Consider the following 24,538-nt stretch of genomic DNA (forward strand, 5'->3'; position numbering starts at 1 on the left):
CGAGAAAAGTGCAAAGACGTTCGAGAAACGGTTAGTATATTTTCGTATTAACTGCCCTCTGTCCGGTAACTTTGAAATAGAATGTCATTTGTTATTGGTTACTGCGTTGTAGCCATATTGTTATTTTCTTTCAAAGCCGACTTCCTTTGTTTTATGTTCTAACCGTCATTTTTTTTTATTTAAACTAAGAAGAACGCGATGCAATGTTAGCAATTTTAATTTCCATTTATCTATACAAAATTCATAAAAATTATATGTAAGTATATAGTATTCGTAGCATTAACTTGAAAAGATCTTTATGTGATAGATGAACGCATGGATTACTTTTTTGTTAGATTAACCATTAAATCTTTCTTCTCCAATTTCGTTAACAACAATAATTTGTATAAATCGTCGAAACAGTTCTAATAACGAATGAATATATGATATCAATACTTCGATATAACACAAAATATAAAGTAATATTTGCCAAAAATGCTTATTCTATATATTCCGGTTATTCTACAAATTGTTTGGTTAAAATAGGTCAGCTTGAATTCTCATTCCAATTTTCGATCGAATTTTCATTGTATTAATGCATATTTTATATATTTGTTATATTTATTTTAATTATCGATTTTATAACTTTAAATATATATATCCTACTAAAAAATATATTTTATTTTTATAATTTACAGAACGATTTACAAATCGATTACAATACTTTTAATATGTTTCTTTTTTTTTTTCTTATTTAGAATTTACAAAATTCACAAAAAAGTCAATTTCGGCAAATTATATATTTCATCTTATATAATATATCTGTATCTTTACAGAAAGCACGTGAATAGTAGGGTAACGACTGTAACAGTATCAGCAAAGATGATCGTAGAGGGGTCTTATGCGAAGTTCCTACGGGACTTACAACAGTCAGTCAGTCAGTCAGTTAGTCGGTCAGTTGATCAGCCGGTCTTTCATCCGCTCCTACGATCTTTAAAATTTCATGAAAGAGCCGTAGGTGTATCGATGTTTTCGGCGATTGATCAACATTCTTGGACCTCGTTATTGATCAATAAGAGCACAAAAAAGAACAAAACGATTATTATTGTGATTAGGAGCAATGCGAAAGTCCAAAGGACTTTTCGCGATCGTTTGCGGTCTTCTGTTGTCACTTTCAGTAAACACTTGTGGATGGTCATTGGGTTTATTTGATTGGAGAAGCAAACAGGCAGAGATGCTTGATTTAAAAACACGTTCCAGGGGTGAGTTCACAGAAAAGATTAGATAAGAATTTTCTAATGAATTTATTGAGAAATATTTATTTAACTTAAGTGAAAAAATCTTTCCGAGTTGCGTCTATGCTTTTTAATTGAATTTGGAAATGCTTCGCGAAACGATCGTCCATTGTAATCTTCATTGTAATCTTCGTTCATGCTTACTTAAAAATTTTTTTTTAGTTCTCAACTTTTTTCCTATCCCAGTAGAAGAAGAGTGTATATCTTCGGATAAACGACGACGTGGGATATGCATGAACACGTACCATTGTCGTATTCAAAACGGAAAATCACATGGACCGTGTGCTCTTGGATTTGGCGTTTGTTGTATATGTGAGTCCCATATGAAATATTTTCGATTATTTTCTACTTGTCATATTTTCTAGGACATCGCATATGCATATGCATGATATCTGCCAGCTTTTTATTTTTCTCCGTGTGTGTGTGTTTTTTTTATAGATATAGGTATATTAAATTGAGTTAATACATTGATAGTTCTCTCGACAGTAACACGCACGGATACCCAACAAACTTTTTGCAATTTTTCGTCTAACCATTGCAATCAGTTATACATATATGTATAACGACATAACGTAGTTCGAACATGTATGTAAAGTAACGTATGAAAAATATGAGATATAAATCGATGAAGATCCTTCAATCAGAATAGTTGTTAATTCATTAAAGTATAAAATTTTTAAGTATAGCAAATTTGTCAAGTACTTACGAATTATCGATTTGTCATGAATTTCTTGGTCGTCCCATAAACTTGGCGTTTTATCTATAGTAAATACATAAACGATCGTCTTTCACACTCGACAACTACCATCAAGACGTTCTTGATCGGATCGAAGATCTTGTTGAGAGAAAGAGAATGGTCACTGGGTCGAAGCAGGCTGATGATTTTAGTTAACGGTATTGAAGCAGTCGTATGCTTTAGAGTATAAAACGAGCAGATCTCGAAGAAGAGATTTTATTTGTAAGGCGAATGGAAGCACGAGAAGAGGGAGGTGCCGCTATATAGCAAAGTAAAAGAAAAAAAAAAAAAAACCAGGCAGAGAAGGAAAAAAAGAGAAAAGAAAGAAGGAAGCATTGAGTTCCGATCTCGGAGTTCGCGTGCCGAGAAAAAATGTATGAGCGGTCGGGATTATACAGTTACCTAATTGCCTTTCGAGTCGGTCACGTGTCCCACATAAAACTTTGTTTGCGCGGCTTGCATGTCCGACAAAACCGCTTTACGTGCTTTTCTTTCTATATTTTTTTTCTTTTCTCTCTCTCTCTCTCTCTCTTTCTCTCTACTTTGTAGTCTATTTTTCTCAAACGAAGCAAACATTTCGAGCAGTGATATTAGATCGGCACCGTCGATAAAGTATACGTTTTTACTCGAAAAAGATCGTAATTTAGGCAATTCAAGGCAATATTTTAGCTAAAGGTTTCACGCAACGATTTTATATTAGTAATAGCTATTGGTAGATTGTTTGGCCAAGATCACGTGACTTTTTTTTTGCCACATTCATTAGCTGGGAAAAGAAGCTTCGTCAGGTATCCGGATATCGAGGTAATCCGATTACGATGAAAAGGACGCGCCTCGTGTTCTCGGACAGTCGGATCTTACGGATTTGTCATCCGGATATTCGGATTCGTCACCCGGATATTCGTATCTTTTACGTTAGTTTAATTGAATTTCGGTAAAAATCGAGAAGAACGCAAATCTACTTTCTTATCGGGACTTTCTTGTCGAGTCATTTATAAAATTTGTATATATAGTATACGTATGTATACACACATAGACACACATATATGTATATAAACATATATGCGCAAGAATAGTCGTAGCCAACTAGTTATACCCAACTGGTATAAAAATATTACCAGGAGAAATTTTTCTATACGTCGTTAACGTCACGAAAGCTCCCGTCATAGCATCGTGATTCGATAATTAGTAAACTATCTTAAGTTAGGCGAAAGCTAACTTTAGTCACGTTCCCATCGGATCCCGCTTGATATTCCTGTCGAGTAGTCACCACGCGAGGCCGAGCAATTAACTCGATATTTAATTATACGAGATATCGGACTTCAACTTTCGTTGAAATTTCACATCAACCTTTATGTTTACTAGGGGTAAAAAGAAAGAAGAAGAGAGAACGTTCTTAAAAGATTTAATACTCTCTCCCTTCTCTCTCTCTCTCTCTCTCTGTTCGTCTGTTTTTCTCTCGTTCTCTCTTTCTTTCTCTCTATCTATTTTTCTCTCTCTTTTCCTTTCTTTCATCATTATGAATTCTATCGTTAGAAATTTTACTTTAGCGAAGATTAAAGCAATTTGTGTCTCTAAGATGCAGAACGATATTTCTCGAGGGAAATTAAGCGACGAAGGCACGTTCAGAATCTTCCGAGTTTACGTATCTTCACGAATGCTAAACAAATACAAATTAATTTGAAAGAGCAATCCTAGGTATTATGATCTTTCTACGTCACATTAATCGATACAATTGTGAACGTGTACCTTTTATATATATGTAGGTACATATGTACGTATGTAGGTGCATACATACCTGCATATTCGTTGACTTATTTGTAAATCAAATTTATCTGATCTGATATCTTCGTCGTCGTTGTTGTTTATTTCTCACCTACTTTTATAAAGGATCAAAGTTTACAAAGTAGAATTCCTTCTCGACGAGCGTCGATACCGGTTGGCCCGTAAATTTTTAATGTTGTTCCGTACTATGTACGATGGAGGGAGTAAAATCTACGAGATGGTAAACGTGTGGTAGAGACATGGCCGTTGAATGGAGCCCCGGAGACTCTAAAACGGCCACTGAATGCCTGAATGAGAACTCGTTATCGGAACTCCAGGTTGGCATAAGAATGTCGTATCACGATGTCTCGCCCTTTTTCTTTTCTTTTCTTTTTTTTTCTTTTTTTTTTTTTTTTCTTTGAAAAAATCCTAGCAGCATACGCATGTAGATTTTTTATTTCACTTTAGAAATCAGAATTTGAACATTCTACTCGAATGGACATGTAAATATAAATGCCATTTAAGCGTTATCAATATTATTTGTTAAAGTAATGAATTTTACTTGTTAATGGGTAATACTTGAGTGTTGTATTTATTGATTTTTCAACTTTACTATTTTATGACTATTTTATGGAAAGACATTCAGCGTGATAGTGATAATACTTTGAAATGCGAACATATTGGTTATCACCTGCTTTGTTTCGAAACATTCCAAGGAATCGAAAACGTTGTTATAAAATCGATTTGTAGATAGTTCGGTCGTAGTTGAACAATGAAATTTATATTGCTTCAGTTGAGTTATACGAATATACAATCTTTTATACTTCGGTACCTTTACTAGCGATTTCATCTCGACGTGAAATTTATCTTGAAAAGGTTGACTGAAATATAGTCGAGTGGGCACCATTGAGAAATAATTTAATTACAGTATTTCTTTCCACGTCGTTGGTTTATTGCGCTTCAAACTTCTTCAATTATTTAAGGACTCGTTACCCTCGAGGAAAGAACCCTGCTATTTAGGGTCAAAGAGGTAAAAGAAACGTAATTGATAGGGCTTAAAAGGTACAGTAATATATTCGAGTGTACGAAACCAAATTTGTTTTTTCAAGTCTTCGATTGAATTGAAAAAGTTTCTTTAATGATTATGATTATTCTTCTGTGAAAAAAAAGCAAAAAAAAAAAGATGAAACGAACAAGTTTTTGAATTTTTAAGAGAGACTGAATATATTTGAATAATTTTACGCATTGAGAACGTACATGCGAATGTTTTTCATTATTATTCATTAATTTGTCCCACTACAAGTTACGGCGAGTTGCGATCAAGAGGTGCAAAATAATCTGACCTACGTGACCAGTCCTGGTTTCCCGAACCTCATCGACCGACCCATGAACTGCTCGGTAGTCGTCCGGAAGATCGATAGGCAGGTCAGCCAATTGAGGATCGACTTCATACACTTCAACATAGTAAGTGCGAATTCTACTATTTCTTGATGTTCTAGTCACGTTTATATTCGAATAGTTTTCGTTGTTCAATCGTGACGATTTTATGATAAATACAAATTTTTGATTTCAAGTAGATTTGTGAGTTAGTAAATAAATCGAATTCAGTTAGGCTACATTAGAATGAACCTATGGGATTTCGAATTTAGATGATTAATCGTTACAATTGATTCCATATAAGTACCTTGGGGAATGTATTAGCACTTTTCTTAAGTACAAGAAAGAACTTTTCTTAAAATCTAGAAAGAACTCAAACACTTGGCGGCAACTAACATCTTCAAAGTTTCGTATTGAATTTTTAAAACGAACTCTTCGCTCTTACGACTTAGAAAGGCGAGTCCATCTTTAAGGAAAGCTTTATCTATCGAGATCTGTACAGTGTAAAAAGTAATCTTTTTTTTACACTTAGGAATTTTCTGACAATCTATTAATGATTTTAGGGTCAACCTAATAGAAGAACTGGCATCTGTGACGAAGATATTATGGAAATTAGGAACGGTAATAGGTCGTCTCTAAAATTGTGTGGGTGGAATAGCGGACAGCACAGTGAGTACAATACACTATTCTCTTCTTTCGTCGTTTATTTAAGAAATATATTATATAGATACGTATTCGTGCGGCCAGTATATTTAGACGTAAACGAGGCCGACGAACCTATGACCCTTGACTTTAAGCTACCGAATGGACTTCACTCGCGAATGTGGGAAATGAGAGTGATCCAATTGGGTTTCGAAGATCGTGCACCGGCCGGTTGTCTTCAATACTTTCGTTCACCAAATGGCACCCTTAAAACTATGAATTATCTACCAAATGGGAGATTTTTAGCTGATCAGGACTATTTACTTTGCGTGCGTCAAGAAAGGGAAATGTGTGGTATCTCTTACACTCCTTGCTCGAAAGATTCTTTTCGAATAGGAGCTTCGAGATCAGGACAAATTGGATCGAATGCTACAACCACTGTTCCCAGAAGAAAAGCTAATAACAGTACCAACGGTAGTAATAACGTTAACGGTGATTCTACGGACGTTGGACAAACGGATCTTTTAATGGAAGGATCTGGAAGTGGTCCGGATGAACAAGAGACTGTTACACCTTTAACTGTTATAACTAGAAGATGCAGAGACAAAGTTCTTATACCTTGTGATTTCGAGGAATTTATCACGGTACTGTATCATCTGTTTTATTATTTATTTATTGATGGAACTTCGAACGTGCCGGTCTTATTCGATGCAAGAAATTTCAAATTCAATTGTTAATCGTATAATGAGAAAGAGAGAGAAAAAGAGAGAGAGAGAGAGAGAGAGAGAGAGAGAGAGGAAGAGAGCCGATAAAGACGGCAATTCGTTTGTTTTAGCCCGGCAACAATGGTGTCGGAATTTGCAATCTCGAACATTGCGGCGATTCGTTGTGCGAGCGAAACGAGCTAGACACCGATGGAAATTGTCGTGTGGAGACTTGGGCAACGCCCTTTCGTATAAGGGTTGCGTTTGGTCCTGGAGAGGATACAGGGACAACACTGGAGGATAATGTTGGCATGTGTCTTATGTACGAACAGCTACGATGTGTACCTTAAACGTTTCAATGGTGTGATCTTGTATAGAAGCGTTAAATTGCGAGAGTAGAAAGGAGGAACATCTCGTTGAATGAAATTGAAAGAGAAGAGAAAGAAAAGGGGATTACATTTGAAAGAATTGAAGAGGAAGATACATATTTGTATACTAGACAAGCGTGTCAAAGAGTCAAATAGTTTTTATTTACAAACAAACTAGCTTAAATCGTAAACGCAGCGCACAACTCTCGGTACAATAATAGATATATATATATAATTCGCCTTTTTTATTTTATTTTATTTTATTTTATTTTTTTTGTTTTATTCATCCGCTCGGTCCCCTCGATGCCTCCCAAGATTTTCGTCGGCGACATTGCGTGGTAACGTACAACGTTCGTACGAGATTCGACGCGAGAATCTATCTTCAGAGCTAGACGACTTCTTTCCTCGTCGAGCGGCACGTTACGGTTACATCGTGTTACGTGATGTGTCACGAAATGCGCCGACGATCACGACAAGGATCGTAGCGATAATGATATCGATGTTACAAGAATAGAAATGATAATGCTTGTTAATACGATTACGTCGACGATGCGTCTTGCGTTTAATGTAAAATTCGTCTTCCTTTGGTGCTAATACGTACGTTCGACGTGTTGGGAGATTCCGCGCGTGTTGTTTCTCCTCTCTCCCTTTTCCAATTTATAATAATAATAAATAATCATAACGAGATTAGCGATTAATTTGCGATTTCGCAGCGTCGACGACTCGCAGCTCGACGTTGGCGTTCGTTAAGAAAAATCGTATAACACTATCTACAAAGTCAAAATGACTGTTAAAACAGTGTAGAAGGGCGGTGATGAACGTATGCGCGTGAAAGTGTGTTTCTTTTTATGTGTACATGTTTGTGTATGTTTGTGTTTTCACGTGTGATCGGTGTGTCTCGTACGTTAATCGTCGGTATGACGTGCATCATTCTGTGCATCGCTTCAATCCGTTCGATCTGATTTTATTAAAAATTTCATGAAAAACTTTGATAGTTCTTGAAGCTTCGCATAGATCCTTTTGAACATCCTTTAGATGCGGATGCTTTAACTACGACTAATTTCAAAAGGAAGGTGACCGATTCTTCGCGGGCAACGATACTTTTCAACTTGACTTCACCTTCGTTTTTTATTATCCCTAGCTCTATTCTATTTTCTTGGTATATCGTTGAGCAATAAAGACGCGTTAATTAATATAATTACAATGACGTTCAAGGGATATTCGCATCGCTTCAAGAATGTCCAGGAATTGAAGACGATTGCTACATGGTCAAAGAGAACATCTCTCTGAAAGTCTCCGTGTTCTTGTGTTCTTTAATTAAAACGATGTAGAAAAAATCCTTCGTTAGTGGAATTCAATCTCCATGTCGTATAGTAACGATTCAGAGTAACGAATGTATATATATATTTTTCCATGTACACGCCTAACCGACGATACGCTTGTTCTTCGTTTCTCTTTAAAAACTGTTGTGCGTGCGTGCTTATTGTGCCCGCCGCGGATATGCATTCTTTTATTTGTTTTCTCTTTCTCTGTCTCTCTTTCTCTCTCATTCTCTCTCTCTCTCTCTCTCTCTCTCTCTCTCTCTCTCTTTTCAACTCATCTTTCATTTCTTTATTTCGTTTACCTTTTCGTCCAACCACCCCACAAATGCAAAAGTTCTTTAAAAGACTTATCGAGTTAACTCGGTTATTTGAAACGCACCAATTTAGTTTCTTTCTCTCTTTCTCTTTCTTTCCTTTTTCCTTCTTTTAGTGTATTTCTAAAGCTCGTCGATTTGAATTTATTGACTGACCGAGTCAGCTCGACAAAGTCTCTTCGACACGAAGGAATTTCGAATTTTCTATTCTTCAAATGTTCCACAAGATTCCGTCGAAGATCGTATTACTTTAGAAAATCTGGAGAATTCACTTGCAGCAATATCACGGTCGCTTCAAGCATGTACGGATCATATACACGTTACCCCGTTTATTGTTTGACCGATCATAAAAAGAAAAGACATTAGAGAGATCATTGAACAACAAGACTACAAAGCAAGGATAACAACAACAACAAGGTCGAATTACAAGGCAACATTGACATTGTTCTTGTTTGCTTCTTTGTCTCATGAGAGAAAGAGAGACCAAAGGGAAAAGTAATCGGAAAACTCGCTTAGATCGGTTCGCATCGACGTTTTCGTCGATATCAGGAGACGTGCCTTGCTTACCGTCTCAAGTCGACTCGATAATAGCTGCTATCATAAATATACTCAGAGAACACAATATACCGAGCGAATTTATTCCGTTGCAAGACACACTCGAGTGCATACTCGATGCAGGGCCAAAGATTTCTTAAACTCTGATAGGGAAGTTGTTGCTTTTATTCATTTGCGTTTGCATTCGTACGACATCCACGCGTTGTTTAATTAAGCTCGTCGATTTGATTTCTTAACTCATTCTCTCTCACTCTCTCTCTCTCTTTATTTTTAGCGCGTGTGACGATACATATACAACCTTGCCATTAAATGTATGTAAATTTGCTCGTTGTCTATGAGGAAAAAAGGAGATAGAGGAAGAGAAAGAGGAAGAGAGAGAGAGAGAGAGAGGGAGAGAGAGGGAGAGAGAGAGAGAGAGTAATGTACTACTTTATTTTGAGAATAATTTAATGATTGGGAATAAGAATGGAAGGGGTAGGAGAGGTCTTAGGGATGGAAGAGAATAAGGAGGTGCTTGGTGATTGGTCCCGGCAATACTTATTCAGGATGCGCAAAGGATATACATATGTACATAAGTACGTATGTACGTGCTTGTGGAATTTTAAGCTCGGTGTTGCATATGAGTTTCGCGCGAAGATATGCGTTTCGTAGGAACACGCTAGAAACTCTTAATGCTTCGCATACATATTTTTATTCTTTCTCGTATTATATACTTCACTGTTGATCTCTCTTTCTCTCTCTCTCTCTTTCTCTCTTTTTTCATCGAATCTTCTCATTGCTTTCGTTTACGTTCATTATTGTATATCGATAAATTTTATCATGCGTACAAAATAAGAAATTTTATTTAATAATCGTATAATTATAACTCAAACGTAACACTTTAGTCTAAGTAAATTTTTTGTCTCGAGTATAAAACGTAAACAGAAAACGCAAAATGAGAGTTTCTCCTGTACGTTTCTCCGAACTAACGTTTTCTGCTATAGTTAGAAACAAGCGCGACGAAGTTGTTTACAGAGTCTACGAAACGTGTAACCATCTAATCGGACTGTGGTCAAAGAGCAGAATAAACGAAACGGATCGTTTTGTTAAAGTTCTGAGAAAGAATTTTAGAGTTCCCGTTTTCGCTTTCAGATCGCGAAAATAAAGAAAAAAAAAGAAGAAGAAGAAGAAAGAAAAAAAAAAAAGAAAAGAATGAGAGTGATTGAGGAAAACTCATTTCGTCGAGAATATAAAGATCGTCGGTATCGATTATCCCCTAGAATCTAACCCGATTACCGATGTCGCTTCAAGCGGTTGGGGATGATAAAGCGCTTATCGCCGTAAAAAGAACAAGACCGACTTTAATTCATTAAGCCGTTAAACGACGTTCGTTAAAAGCAAACGTATAAATGAAAAATCACGATTATCCTGTTTGATAGATATGTAGGATGTTTGTATACATACACACATACATGCATTCACTCATACAGAGATATATTTTTGACATGGTCCCTTCGAAGCATCTCTTCTATCGATCAACAAGTTAATCCGAGCGATAGATACGTCTGGTTCCTACTTTAGATCCGGATCTATCTTTTTCTCTAGTATATATACATGTTTATACATATATATATATGTATATATATATGTGTGTGTATATATATATATGTATATACATACGTATAGGGGTATATATCTCGAATATACATCGATTCGCTGTAATCTCAAGAATCCATTGCTTTTTCAGGTGTACCGAAGCGTATTCGTAAGTCTAAAATCGCGCTGCTCTGGATGGGGCCAACGAGCCGGCGGAGTCCGCAAACGCGTCGGACGGAACGAACGAGTATGCTGATATTGGAAAATCTCAAGCGCTCGATACACGTTCCGAGTCGACCTTAGGCCGTAGCGCGCATTCCGGAACGGATGAGTATAAACGACCGCTTACGCGTAAGCTTTGCGTATCGGAACATCGATAAGCTCCGTGCATTTCAGCGAACAAGAGTCAAAGGACGACAACGAACGAACAAACGAACGAAGAGAATCCGTTTCTAATTTTCGACCTTCCTTTTCCTCCGACTTACATATCCGTCGATCACCCTTTTCAAAGTCTCTCACGATTACGGGTTTTTTTCTCAACGTTTTCCTTTTTCCCTTCTTCTTTTTCCTCTGACCTCGATATTTTATAACGTGGAGGATAAGCTATCTTCGATATTTAACGAGCGTTGCGTTTCCTACGAGTTATATTTACCGGTTTCCTAGCTCGCCGCGTTACTTAAAGAAAAGCTGACCGAAAATAGAAGGACCTCCTACGGTTAAAGGTAACAGGAAAAACGAAGAAATCGATTGAATCGTAACTTTATGATACTTATAAGATGAGGGTTTGGGATAAAAATGTTAAAGGAGATTGGTAAATATTGTTTGATATCCTTGTACTGCGAAGCGATCAGAGATCCTAGCTCGAATGTCCTACGTCATATCGTGCTTGTTTTACGTTTATGAGAGAAAGAGAGAAAAGGTTTGATAGAAGGGAGAGGAAGAGAGGGAGAGAGTGAGAACGAGCGAGCGAGAGGGAAAGAGAGTAACATCGTGCTCCGGAGGACAGCCACCGACTGTCTCGCCGTACAAATGTCCGCAAAGCTTATCGATCATCGAGCGGACTTACGAGCTGTTCCCTCTAACCTTCGACTCTATCTTCTTCTTCCGTTCGGCGAACGCATCGGCAGTGGAGAGTAGCCTTGGTATCGGCTTAACCCAAGCCTCCGGTAGTCTTGGTCCCGTTGGTCCGCAGGTTAGAGTTCCTCCGGTCTTCCTCTGGAACCCACCGTACGAGAAAAAGGGAAATCGACTACACGTCTACGCGAACAGGAGGAAGGGTTTGGGGTTTTGAAAAGGGTTGGAAAGTAAAGAAGTGAGAAAGAGAGAGTATGTCAGGGTACCTGATTTGGTAGCGAACGGATCCTTGGGATGATTGGTCTTGATGGCGTTCATCCTACGGTTCTGAGGCCCCTGATGAGGAGGAGGGCAACCACCGGCCGGTTGCTGTCCGTGCGTGACGCCAGAGGACGGAGGGCCCCCACCGGTCGTGGCGTGTTGGCCGGCCGGTCCGTGTCCTCCGACTCCAGGAGGTCCACCAACGGTACTGCCGACGCCAGGAGCACCAATGCCAGTTGGTCCAACACCGGGAGGCGCGCCCGGCGCCCTGACCCTTGGCTGTTCGACCGGTAAGACGCGACGTCTCTTCTTTGGTAGCTTGGCTCGCGCCTGCGTGTGACTGTAATACATCGCAAAGTTGCTGACGATCACGGGCACCGGCAGGGCGATGGTGAGGACACCGGCCAGGGCGCATAGCGCGCCTACGAACATCCCCACGTACGTCTTCGGTACCATGTCCCCGTAGCCAACCGTGGTCATTGTCACGAGAGCCCACCATAAGCCGAGAGGTATGCTCTTGAAGTCGTTCTCTGGATTCGATTGGGTCCTCTCGGCGTAATACACCAGACTTGCGAATATCACGATGCCGAGGACAAGAAAGAATACCAACAGGGTCAGTTCCTTCGCCGAGGCACGGAACGTTTGGATCAAAATCTTCAGGCCGGACGAATGACGGGTAAGCTTGAACAGCCTCATTATACGTATGATGCTCAAGAATTCAAGAAAGTCCGCGTTTTCCAGATGAGATGCGAATCGTTGCAATGCCAAGTCGAGGTAAAAACTCAACGTCGCCACCATGTCGATCAAATTGACCGAACTTTTTATAAAGACGCAACGATTTGGACTCGCTGTTATCCGTATAAGGAACTCCAGGGTAAACCAAGCGTTGCAGACACACTCGATGTAGAAGAAGACGTCATGGGCGTTCGTGCGCGTTTTGTCGAGCACCCAGGTCGTCACGTTGCCCGCTTTCACCGGCCGATTCACTATCACTGGCACTCGCATGTCAGGATGAGTCTTCAGGCAGAATGACAGTATGGAGACGCAGATGAAGAAGACCGAAACTATGCTGATTACCTGTTGAAGATCGACATAGAAATCTTGGTAAGATTTGTTTCGAGAAACGTAACTAGGTACCATCCCTTTTGATTATCTCGCTTCTTCTTTTTCTTTTACGCTCGTTGGGAGATGTGAAAGAAAAAAATATTACCAAACGAAAATTGCGTTTCTGACATTCTCGACAGATACATTCTCACCTTCTTAATTATTCCGTTTGAATAATTTTCTTATTTTCTAATCAACGATATTATGCGATTATTACGATATGGAGCGATAGCCAAAATTTCTAGATATTTTTCTACTTAGAATTAGGCCATTACATTTTTGTATAACGACGATGTAAGCACGGCGGAAGGTTTCATCGATGTAAGTAATTTATGATCACACAGTAAGGAACGAAGCAAGTAATATAATATGATTTATGGGATAAGTAAGGTGGACGTGAAAATAGGGTGAACATAAATTCGTTTCGTTTATTTTCTTTTTCTCTTTCTCCATTTCTCTCTCTCTCTCTCTCTCTCTCTCTCTCTCTCTCTCTCTCTCTCTTCCTCTCTCATTTTTTTTTTCTTTACGTCAACATAAATATGCAAAGCCATATTTTCAAAGGGCGACACTGATATTGCGGATTTAAAGGTACTTCATGACAAATATCGTCACTCCAAGAGAGAAGTGAAAAATCGTCAAGCATAGCCGCCGGCTAAATCATTTGCCGTTGAACAAGCGAGAAAAGGGAGACGAAGGAAAAAATAACACGAGGTGTCCCAATAAAATGAATCATAGAGTATACTATGGCGAAACATGAAAATGGGCTATCATACTCCGTTCGATCTCCTGTTAAGGGCGAAGAATGTAATACTTGAGATAAGTAAGAGGAGTAATTTGTTGTATACGTAGGTATACACACCCGCGCGCGCGCCCACACACACACACACACACACACCTAGCAGAACGGGTAAAGAAAAAGATAAAATATGATAATAGCTTAAGAATGAGCGAAACGAGAGAAATGTAAACGTTAAAACTAAACGTTAAGGAGTGAAAAAGAAGGAGGGAAAAAGAGAAGCATATCGAAGGGGGATTCGACGATATAGTACCGTAATCTTCGATACATTCCCTCCTATTGATTGCGACGTTGAACTGTAGACAGGTCAAATGTAATAAATTTGCTTATAAGAATTAATAATTATTGATGATACGATGTAATTAGAAGAGAAGTTTTCCATCGAAACGATATTAACGAAGACTTTCAAGTTTACGCACTCTCGTTTCCAATTATAGAGAATATCTTTGGATCGTCACTGACCTTGGCGGCAGGAGAGGAGTAGGGTTCGTCGAAGAGCGACCACATTTGAGGCTTGAGTTTTTGCCACCAGGTAAGAGTGCCTTCGTAATAGGCTTCCTCGAAGCCAAACTTTCTGGCCAGTTCCTCGTCCGTCGGCTTCTCCGTGTCCAAATCCAATCTGTCCAGGACCGTCAGCGTTTCCTGCGTGTCCCGATGCTGATGATGGATGATGGAGTCGACGAGAGATGCGTCAAGGGGAGGGGCAACAACGATCGTTATTCGTACCTGTGAATTTCTCTTTCTCTCTCTCTCTCTCTCTCTCTCTCTCTCTCTCTCTCTCTCTCTCTCTCTCTCTCTCTCTCTCTCTCTCTCTCTCTCTCTCTTTTCCGAGGATGCTTTTCACATTTTCCTCGAGACTAGATAAAACGCGTGCAAAAGCGTATATACCGAGCTTTGGACTTTGCGCGAGTGCTGCGTTATTCTTTTTTCGATAAAATCGATAGCGAAGGCCGTCTTTGCTGAAACCTCGACCGTCGACTACGGAGACGATATAAAAATAATGCCGTGCCGTTGTCTCGATGTTATTTGCATAAGGTTCGTTCGTCGTTATTCTTGAATATTCTATCTTTGCCAAAAGAAAAAGAAAAGAAATGGAAGAAGAATAAACGGAAAGAAATATTTGTGTGATTTGTTACGATACAGAAAAGTATCTTTTTTTATTGCTTTTCTCTGAAATGAACGATCATGCCGATAGTTGTTCGATATTCGTCGGAATGGAAAATCTCTCACAGTTTTTATGAGTTCTGAATCAACGCTTCAAGTATCTTTGAGATAAACCATTCGGTCGAAAAGAAGCACCGGGTCCATCAAGAGGGAAGAGATTATCCAACTTTAAGATGTTGAGAACCTTCAGTGAGATTTCTGTCGATTCACGATACTTTAATATTATTTTTCTCAGTCGAAAATCTTCCTAGTTTCACCTTTTTTCTTTTCTCTTCTTTTAATCTATTCTCGTTATTCATCGTCATTGAGTTTTAATAACGGTATCGATCGATTTATAATTAATCACGCAATTCTCGAGGAATAATCGGCAAATGCCAATTAACGACTACGGTATCACAGTTCGAAGAATGATTTCACAAAGCGTTCAACGATAACCACAACTCGATAGGAATAGACCATAAACACATGGATTCGGTTGAACGAACAAATTTAACGAGCTTCCCGTGTACACATTATTTCGAGGAAGGAAGAAGCCTGTTTTTCGAAATAATTTGCTTTTAGCTTTTAAGTTGAAATAAGACATCAAATATCCGAACTTTTACAAGTAGAGTTATATACACGAACTTAATTTCATTTATGTCGATGATTCGTTAGCACAGAAAGCAGCTTGTTAGCGTTTGAACAGATACTGTTCTTAAACTACAGTTTGCTAATTACTATTCCATCAAGTTCGTGTAACGGAACATGATTATTCTATCAAATTCATTCCTTTTATTATTTTTCACATAATAATAATAATTTGTTCTTCCAACGTATAATCATTATTAACATTTTCGATGGAACAGTATACTTCCATATATATTACGAAGTAGCATTACGTTGATCATGGAAACTATTTTCTTTCGTTATGAAATACGATGCAAAATAGGTCAAGTCTATATTATAATATCTATACAATACGATAGTGCTTCACATATTATAAAAGTAAGTTTGGAGTTTGACCCAATGAGAAACGTATTATTTGGATAAATGTGTATTTTTATCTTCGAAATGAATTAATACCAAACGATCGAAAGACGATTCGAAAAGTCATTCAGTAGAGTCTTGGCAACGTATATTGGTTGACTTTCATTTTGTGTGTTACCAGATAATAAATCGTCAATTCCCAGGCGTCTACGATCAACGGAATGCTGAATGCTGTTCACAGAAATATTGTTTGGCTAGGAATCGATCCAATGGATCGTTCATATCTAAGAAAATATAATAATCATCAAATATAATAATGTAAGAAAAAGAACTAGTACAAAATTGTCGAACGAAATTCATCAATTTGTTAGTTTATTTTGACAATAATTATATCATCTTGATAATTTCTCATTTAGATTCGGTGCTTCTTTTCGTCGATCGATAAGAGTTTCTTTTTCTTTTCTTTTCTTTTCCTTTTTTTTTTTTCTAAATTTCCGTTTAGTTACAGAATAGTGCTTAAAGCTGTGCAAGCTTGGGTGCATCCCGAAACAGGCCTGACGTGTCGGAATCTTCTCGCGGTAACTCTCGCTCGTTAAGAAACCTCGTTACGAAATCATCGCACGGAACGACCGTTTGCACCGAGTTCGCGAGATCCTCTCTCATTAAGATCCTTCCACACTTGCGATGGCGATAGTAGTAATACCATAGCTCGAATTAACGAGACTCTGGCTCCTTTAAACTCGTACGGAGACTTGTTTCTAAAAATGTGTCGACTTACGTGAGTAAGTAGGCTTCAACGTTTGGTACGAATTCAAACTCAAAAGGGATGACTTTTAAAGGAACGTACAAAATGTTCAGCTTAAATTTCGTTTGAACTTCTTCCTCGTTCTTTTTTTTTTTTTTTTTTTTTCAGTAGAGTAAGAAATTTATTATCCGACGAAAGAATTACACCGTTTATTATCCTACGGAAAGATGAGAGATCCTTAAAAATTTGAATCGAGGGGTTACGAAATAAACGAATGTCTTATCCGAATCCCCTCGACGAATCAGTGGAATAAGTGACATTGTCGAACGATTATCATTTCTTTCTTTGTTGCTTTTTCGAAGATATCTCTATTGTCGATAAATCATCGCATTGAACGATCTCTCTTTTTTTCTTTTTTCATTTTTATTTCTTCTTTTTTCTTTTTTCTTTTCAGATTCGAGTGAAATGATAAGCGAACATCGAATCAAGTCGACTTAACGATCAGGTATATGCAAAGCTTGGTGCAAAGAACATGGATTAAAGAGGGAATGAAGATCCGATACCTGGGTATAGGTCATCCAACAACAAGGTTCGACTTGATTGGAGTCGAGACCCCAAAAGTCGAGTTCTTCTTCGAAGAGCGGCCCGCAGACGTCCGTGGGATAATGGAGCTTCCCAGTGCGATAATAGTTGAGAACCTGAGCGAAGACTCCCGGGTGCCTATCGAAGAAGTATTCGTTGAGGATCGGATCGTAGTTCGCGAGGGCTTCAGTCAACCTCGAGAGCCTCGTCGCCGGGATCTTCTTCAAGGTCGCCTTATATGTTTCATGCCGGATCCCACCCACATTAAGAACCACGCGGTTCTCCGCGTCCATGTTTATCAGGTTCATTTTGATCACGGCTCTGCTACCGCCTGGCCTGGCTCGAAGAAACCCACGTGTCCTACGATCGGCGAAATAGAAAAAAAGAAAATGAATTAATAGGTAATTTATGAATTACAGTTAGAGATGTTAATGAAGGATCATTTGGATGTTTGATTAGAATTTAATGGAAGCTGCTGTCTATCCTTTTCGTATCGATGGACACGATTTTGATCTAATGCGTCTTTGATATACTCGCTATAAGCTATAGCGCGTAATTGTGAAAGAACTTCTCGAATCGATTTGACATTTATGACACAGTTCAATGAAATGGAATAGAATTTAAAGAGCGAGAAATCGCAGGTGGTTTTAGAACTAAAGACATTCGAGAAAGGAAAAGGAATTTAAATAAAGAGTCTCTCTTTCTTTCAATTTCTTTTTTTTTATTCACTAGATCTATCGCTCCAAGTAATTCGATATTTCGATATAAGCGATTAAAAGTTAATCGATCGGATGTTGGAAGGGTAGATGGTAAAAGGAAGAAAATCGACTTTTTTAATGGGCACGATTCGAAGCGGTCTTCGATTCGGTAAGCTGCGTACTGAATTGCACTTTATCCGATGCGCCATCGGATCCGATCGATTTCTCATTTAGTAAGTAAGAAAAGACAGAGAAAAATGAAGAATAAAATATTCTCTTGGTAAACTAGACGAAGTTGAGAAGCGAAAGAAAATAACATTGACGTGTCACACGTTCAGAAATGGGACGTGTCACGAGCCGTTGAACGAAATAGGATAAGAAGGACATTGAGAAAATTCGTTTGACGTAACTATATACTTTTGTACGGAATAGAACGAAAGATCTTTTGTGATTCGTTCCATCGAATCTCCAGATATTAAGATCGAGATTTTCACAAAAAATTTCAACATTATACGTTTTATCGATTACTTCAGATAATTCGATAGCTAGAGGCTCTTTCCAAAAGAGCCAATCCAGTAGCAAAAGCAATTAGAGAGATTGCCATGATGCTATTAGCCAACACGTTCCTAAACGCAATCAAGGAGGCTCGTGTCGTCATATATGACGAGGAAGGACTGAAATAGAACGTTCCTAGGAAGGACTACTCTGATCTCCGGAGAAGAGAAATCAAGATTATATATCATCGTATAATGTTTGTGTATACGTTTGAAGTTGCCACGGAGTAGATCCATGGTAATGCTTTAGCATGGCCAGTGCCAATCTGCATCGCTTATGACACGATATCGGCATAATGCTTGCGCAGATTTCACTTGGCCAACCTTGAAACCTGCATACAAATAATACAATGTTACGTTTGGCTCTCTCGTAGGTTCACAAGATTGTAATATCATACTTACGATCGAGAGTCATGATATCCGGATATCTATTTCTCTTTTCGGGATATCTGCCAACTATTATTGGCAAATCGCGAGTCGTTCATGTACGGCGACGTCGAATCTTTCTTTATCGATCTCTCCACGTCGTCCTAGAAAGCGCGCAAAAACCGAGTTCGATAAGCCGGTTAGGTTATTTTTTTTTTTCGTCTCATCTTTTCATTTTCTCTCTTTCGAACGCACGGAACCTGGAAATCCTTTTCGTCGTGGCTTTCAAACTGTAGCTTCATTCAACGCATTGCAACAATGTCGACCCGTTAAAAACGATAGACGTTGCGGATGCACTTGCTCGTAATGGACATGTTCGTAGATAGGTATTCGTTTGAAAAAAAAAGAAAGAAAAGGAGAAGATAGAATGGGAAAAAAATGCATCGACACCATTATACAAATGGATCGAACGTATATATTATCTTCGACTGTTGGAGAAGCAAGTGTTGTTGTTGAATATAGGAAACAATAGAGGAAACAAGGCCATTCAAATAAGAGGTATCGTTGTTCGGATTTTCTATTTTTCTATTCTTCTTTTTCTTCTTCTTCTTCTTCTTCTTCTTCTTCTTCTTCTTTTGATTTACGAACGTCGGAGCATATAAAAATATTTGCAATATTTTAATGGAAAACGAAATAAGAAGAAGATCAGGATTTTCTTTCGAAACGAATCAAATTGGATTTGAAGATTTTAGACACACATTTCGTTTGAATTCGATCACCTCGACGAGCTTTCCTGGAATCATTCGATCGATCGTTACGGCCAACGCTTATTACGTTTGATTTCTCTGTCGGTGCCGAGTTCGAGAGCGATATTAAGAGTGCCATGAAACGTCGATATTTCTCGACTTTTTCGCGGACGACGAGAGGTCAGCTGAGAAGGAAAATAACTTCTCTGGGATGTAATTAGAGCGCTCCAATTACACGACCATTTAATGGTTTCACAAATAAACGACATTAATCGTGTCGTCGCTATGCTCCAGTCTCGCACCTTTTTTTTATTTCTATCGAAAAGAAAGAGGATAGCTCAAAGAATATCGTATTTCGTATCATCACGTATTAGTCTTGATTCGAAGGCAAAAGATTTTAGTTGAATGGCACGCTGATGTTCCGTATGACGTATATGACGGATCCTGTAACTCGATTTCAATGGCCGACAGTCGAATCAGATTCGGTTGGCCTATGAAATGCCCATATCTGGATTGATACACGTCGTAAACAAATCAACGTAGTCGTAAACAATGCGATCTCTATCTACGATTGAACCGCATCGCTGTAAAAAATCCACTTTTCGAAACCATACCGGTCCCGTTTGAAAAATCTCTTTTCAATGGAAACGATAAAGGAGCTATTTTATTCTGTTCGAAAATAAATTTTGTTCTTTTTTTTTTTTTTGTTGACGTCGGAGTAATGATGCGGGTCTTCGGCCGGTCCGGCCTATTATCACGGTAGAAAAATTATTTGGAGGTACGGCGTGGTAAACTTGAATTCGGAGTTCACTAAACGTCGAACGTAGTTCTTCTCGAAGGGCTAAATTTCAAGCGATATACAAACCAGTATTTCCAGTCGAACAATTTTCTCGCCACGATAACGGGGGAACCTTCTTTCCTTGGAGATCCATTTATTTTGGTACAACAAGATCGATCAATCCGTAGAAAACAGGCCATGTCGTCTTTTTCAAAGATCAATGTCTCGCGCAGATTTTCGCGAGATTTTTACACATAGATGTTTGAGTTGCGAATATAAATTTCTTCTCCCACCTTTTTCATAGGTGTGGCTTTGAGTCCATCCATTTCTATGAGTCCGTTCGAGCAATCCACGTCGCCTTGACATACGATTTACGTTAGATTCGTCCAATCGTTCTTCTTTCTCGTGTCGAATGTCGCGAAATAAAAATCGTTTGCTTTTCTTCCCGGGCATTATCGCGGATTCGATACAATTTATAAAGTGCTTTGGAAAAATCGATTCGGACGTGTCCACATTTATTGGCTCGTGTTACTTGCATTTTCTGAACCAACTAATGCGTATACATAGAATACCGAAGTATAACGCAAAAGAGTATTTTTATGGCGAGAGGCAGTGGGGAGATTTAATAATACACGTAGAAGTCGTTAACGAATATATTTCATGTGTATTTAATGGAATCACGCGTGTGTCGTTAGCCCCGCAGAGACACCTAGCAGAGAAATTTAGTCGAATCAATGAGGGATTCGCGAGCATGAAAGAGGCAGTAACGACTCCCTCTCTAAAAATAGATTACCTCGGTATGGAAGACTCGTTCTTCGGAAGGGTTAAAACTTAGGCGTTGAATTCTCGAAGGAAAATATTTGGTTCGTTCGAAAGACGTTCACGTCGTAGAAGATTAATTTCGATTTCTATAACATTATATGTATATATACATAGATACATACATATATATATATCTTGAAGAGAGTGTCGGGATCGAGTGTCAGAAGAACCACCTGCCGGCATGGCAGAAGACCGGTGTTCTTCGTGCTATGCAATAAGGTCGACGATCGAAGCGACGACGGCGATGAGGTTGGACGTCGTTTCGAACGAACTTTTTACACTCTTTCAAATAATTTTATTACTGTCCTGTAACTCGCGATTAGTTCGAACAAAAGCAAAGGTATTTGACCGACGGTTGAATAGAGTAGCACGAACGAGAGATACCGAGATAGGGGAAGTGAAAAGTTACTTGGAAAGTACACCGATCGTGACTCGATACACGTACTTTCTGAATCGATAATTCGAGCGTATTCAGAATGCGCGAATAGTTTGACCGAAAGTCTGCAAGGTTAAGCGGAATGAAAACTCGTGGAGTTGGGTGTTTAAAGAGTGAGAGACATGGTGAGAGACCTTCGTAGAGCACGTTGCTACCAGTAGGGGTGGTAAATCGGTCGATTCTCTTCGGTCATCATCGTCGGCGAATGTATTCGTCGTCCAATACGAGAACGGTAACTGCGATCGAAACACAGCTTGGTGGGCACTGGCTCGCTTCGTCGTTCATGACGTCACGAGCGGAATCGCACACGTGCACGTACAAGAAAGATATGTAGAGGAGGCTGAGAAGGGTGAAGAGAGAAAGAGAGAGAGAGAGAGAGAGAGAAAGAGAGGGAGAATGAGACGTAGGGTGGGAGAGAGAAAGAAAAAAAGAGAGAGAAAATGAGAGGAAGAGAAAGAGAGAAAAAAGAAGGAGAAAGAGAAAATTATACAGAAAGAGATACAGAGAGAGACAGAGAGAGAGAGAGAGAGAAAGAGAGAGAAATAGATAGAGAGAGAGAGAGAGAAGGAGGTTGACAAGTAAAGGAGCACGCGCGAGCTTTTCTTCGAACAAGTCGAACGAATCGTTGTCTCAAGCAACAGCAGTAGCAGTATCAGTAGTAACAGCAGGAATGACTGGCGTTGGTAGCGACCGTAGCAGTAGTAAAAGCAACGATAATGCCGGCAGTAGTAACGGCCGGCCCCTTGTCGCTTGAATCGATAGTCTGCGTGCACGAAATGCCGATAAGAGCGCTCGTTGCTTCCAACGTCCTTGTTGGTGGCACTCGTTTGCTCGTTCTCGGAGCGAATGTGAGTATGAGAATACAAGCACGATAGAGAATAAGAGAGAGAGAGAGAGAGAGAGAGAGAGAGAGAGAAAAGAGATGGATGATCGTTGTACACAGTGGTGTTCGTTTTACGCAGGGAGCCGGCGCTGGCTTTTGTCCTCTCGCACGCTCGTTTCTCGCGTGGTTGTACGAATCGAAGAGCGATCGTGCTATGAACAATATGTGGAGGTGGAAAATGAGGAGAAAGAGGAGGAGGAGGAGAAAAGGATGAGGAGAAAGAGGAAGAGGAAGTGGAGAAGAGAAGGTGGAGGGAAACGAAAGGAAGCGCGTTCTGATTTACTGGCTAAACGCAGCACACACGAGGGGTAGCTGACCGGAACACACGTCGGATCGAACTTCTCTACGAAGGATTGATCGAGGGCAAACGGAAGGTAGACGTTTCAAACGAGCACCACATCGGAAAGGCAAACGAGAAAGAAAGATAGACAGGAAGACGTAGAAGGGAAGTCAGAGAGACTTACTCTTTCCCTCTTTCTTTCTCTCTCTCAATCTGTATTTCGTTGAGAGAGGAGGAAAGCAAACGAGGGATTAGCAGGATGAAGGGTGCGAAACTAACCAAGAGATAGAGACAAAGACAGAGAAATGATGAGAGAGAGAGAGAGAGAGAAAGAGAGAGAGAGAGTAAGAGGGAGAGAGGGGGAAAATGGTCGAAGGAGGAGGCCGACGCATAGAAAGAGAGAGAGAGAGAGAGAGAGAGAGAGACTCTGCGAGGGAGGTGGAGGCACGAATCGATGTAGGACACATGTCCCGATAAGCATCGGCACGTCGTCGTTATTATCTTTTTTTTTTTCTTTGACAATTTCACGAAAATATATGTCAAGATAGAAAGAGGAAAAAAAGAGAGGAAGGATTTCACGCAGAATACCCACCCTTGGTCGCGGTCTCTTCATGTCTCGTACTTCTTCCGCGGTGGCATCTTCTCAGCGACGGCACTCGCTACTTGAATCGTAAACCTTCCCCATAGCGATTTGTCTTCTTCTTACTTCTTACTTCTTATTTTCTCGTATTTTAACGTAAAAACTCGAAAGAGAGTTTTCTTCCCTTTATTTCTTTTTCTCAAGCACTCCTTTTTATTTTCCTCTTCTTTTTCGAGCGACTACGCCTCGGTACTTGCAACGAATCGACGCGGATTCATCCTCGCACTTTGGGTAGCGACACGAGAAGAATAAATGAGAAAGTTAAAAGAAAAGAAATGAAATATGAATAATAGAGAGACAGAGAGAGACAGAGAGAGAGAGACAGAGAGAGACAGAGAGAGAGAGAGAGAGAGACAGAGAGAGACAGAGAGAAAAAGAGAGAACGATAGAAAGAAAGATATAGAAAAAGAGGGAGGGGAAGTAAGCAAAGTAGAGAAACGGACGAAAAAGCTCGGACGTGCTTACGGAGCGCGTCTCTCGACTCGCGCGCACGGACCAGACTGACACCGACGACGCGAGCGACGCTTCGACGACGTCGAAAGACGGCGAGTGCGCTTCTGAGCGTGCTCCTTCGACGCGATCTACTATTGCTGCTACTGCTGCTACTGCTACTGCTGCTGCTGCTGCTGCTGCTGCTGCTGCTGCTACTTGCTAGCTACCAGCTAGCTAGCTAGCGATTCTAATAGTAATAGTAGTGTAGTAGTAGTAGTAGTAGTAGTAGTAGTAGTAGTAGTAGTAATAATAGTAGCGTAGTAGTGCGGAAAGTAGGGTGGTGGCGTGTCGTGCCGTGCCGCGTCGTGACGCGCCGCGCCGTGTCGAGCCGAGCCGAGTTAAGCCGAGAAGAGAAAACCAAGCGGAATTACGCGCAGGCGTCGCGCAAGTTCGCGCCGATTGCACGCCCGTAACACGTTTTACATCCTTTCCCTTACGTGCTATAGCGATTGCCTGAGTCTGACTTCACGCCGACATTATCTACTTTCTTCAACGAATACTAAAGCTTAGTACTGCTACTTAG

At 39.7% G+C, this 24,538-nt stretch overlaps 2 protein-coding genes across 9 annotated transcripts; one reads left to right on the top strand and one right to left on the bottom strand.

Annotated features, from left to right (window-relative positions):
* The first annotated feature begins 28 nt into the window (after nucleotides 1-28).
* On the top strand, nucleotides 29-8,089 carry LOC122631670. Of its 2 annotated transcripts, XM_043817639.1 has the most exons (7): nucleotides 29-256; nucleotides 816-1,241; nucleotides 1,437-1,586; nucleotides 5,075-5,235; nucleotides 5,712-5,817; nucleotides 5,896-6,434; nucleotides 6,626-8,089. In XM_043817639.1, exons 2-7 carry the CDS (start codon nucleotides 1,100-1,102, stop codon nucleotides 6,842-6,844), a joined length of 1,317 nt encoding a protein of 438 aa, XP_043673574.1. In that variant the 5' UTR covers nucleotides 29-256; nucleotides 816-1,099; the 3' UTR covers nucleotides 6,845-8,089. The 2 variants fall into 2 exon arrangements, with proteins under 2 accessions (XP_043673574.1, XP_043673573.1); XM_043817638.1 differs by lacking the exon at nucleotides 29-256 and having other exon boundaries at nucleotides 760-1,241; nucleotides 5,712-6,434.
* Nucleotides 7,003-24,140, bottom strand: LOC122631666 (potassium voltage-gated channel protein Shaw). Of its 7 annotated transcripts, none has more exons than XM_043817627.1 (6): nucleotides 23,989-24,140; nucleotides 23,476-23,748; nucleotides 17,302-17,680; nucleotides 14,326-14,520; nucleotides 11,969-13,040; nucleotides 7,003-11,843 (listed from the first exon to the last, which is right to left on the bottom strand). In XM_043817627.1, exons 3-6 carry the CDS (start codon nucleotides 17,626-17,628, stop codon nucleotides 11,779-11,781), a joined length of 1,659 nt encoding a protein of 552 aa, XP_043673562.1. In that variant the 5' UTR covers nucleotides 17,629-17,680; nucleotides 23,476-23,748; nucleotides 23,989-24,140; the 3' UTR covers nucleotides 7,003-11,778. The 7 variants fall into 7 exon arrangements, with proteins under 7 accessions (XP_043673562.1, XP_043673563.1, XP_043673565.1 ...); XM_043817628.1 differs by having other exon boundaries at nucleotides 23,967-24,139; XM_043817630.1 differs by having other exon boundaries at nucleotides 14,326-14,505; nucleotides 23,476-24,140.
* Between the last annotated feature and the right edge of the window lie 398 nt (nucleotides 24,141-24,538).

The sequence above is a fragment of the Vespula pensylvanica genome, chromosome 9 (assembly GCF_014466175.1).
Source record: "Vespula pensylvanica isolate Volc-1 chromosome 9, ASM1446617v1, whole genome shotgun sequence".
NCBI lineage: Eukaryota > Metazoa > Arthropoda > Insecta > Hymenoptera > Vespidae > Vespula > Vespula pensylvanica.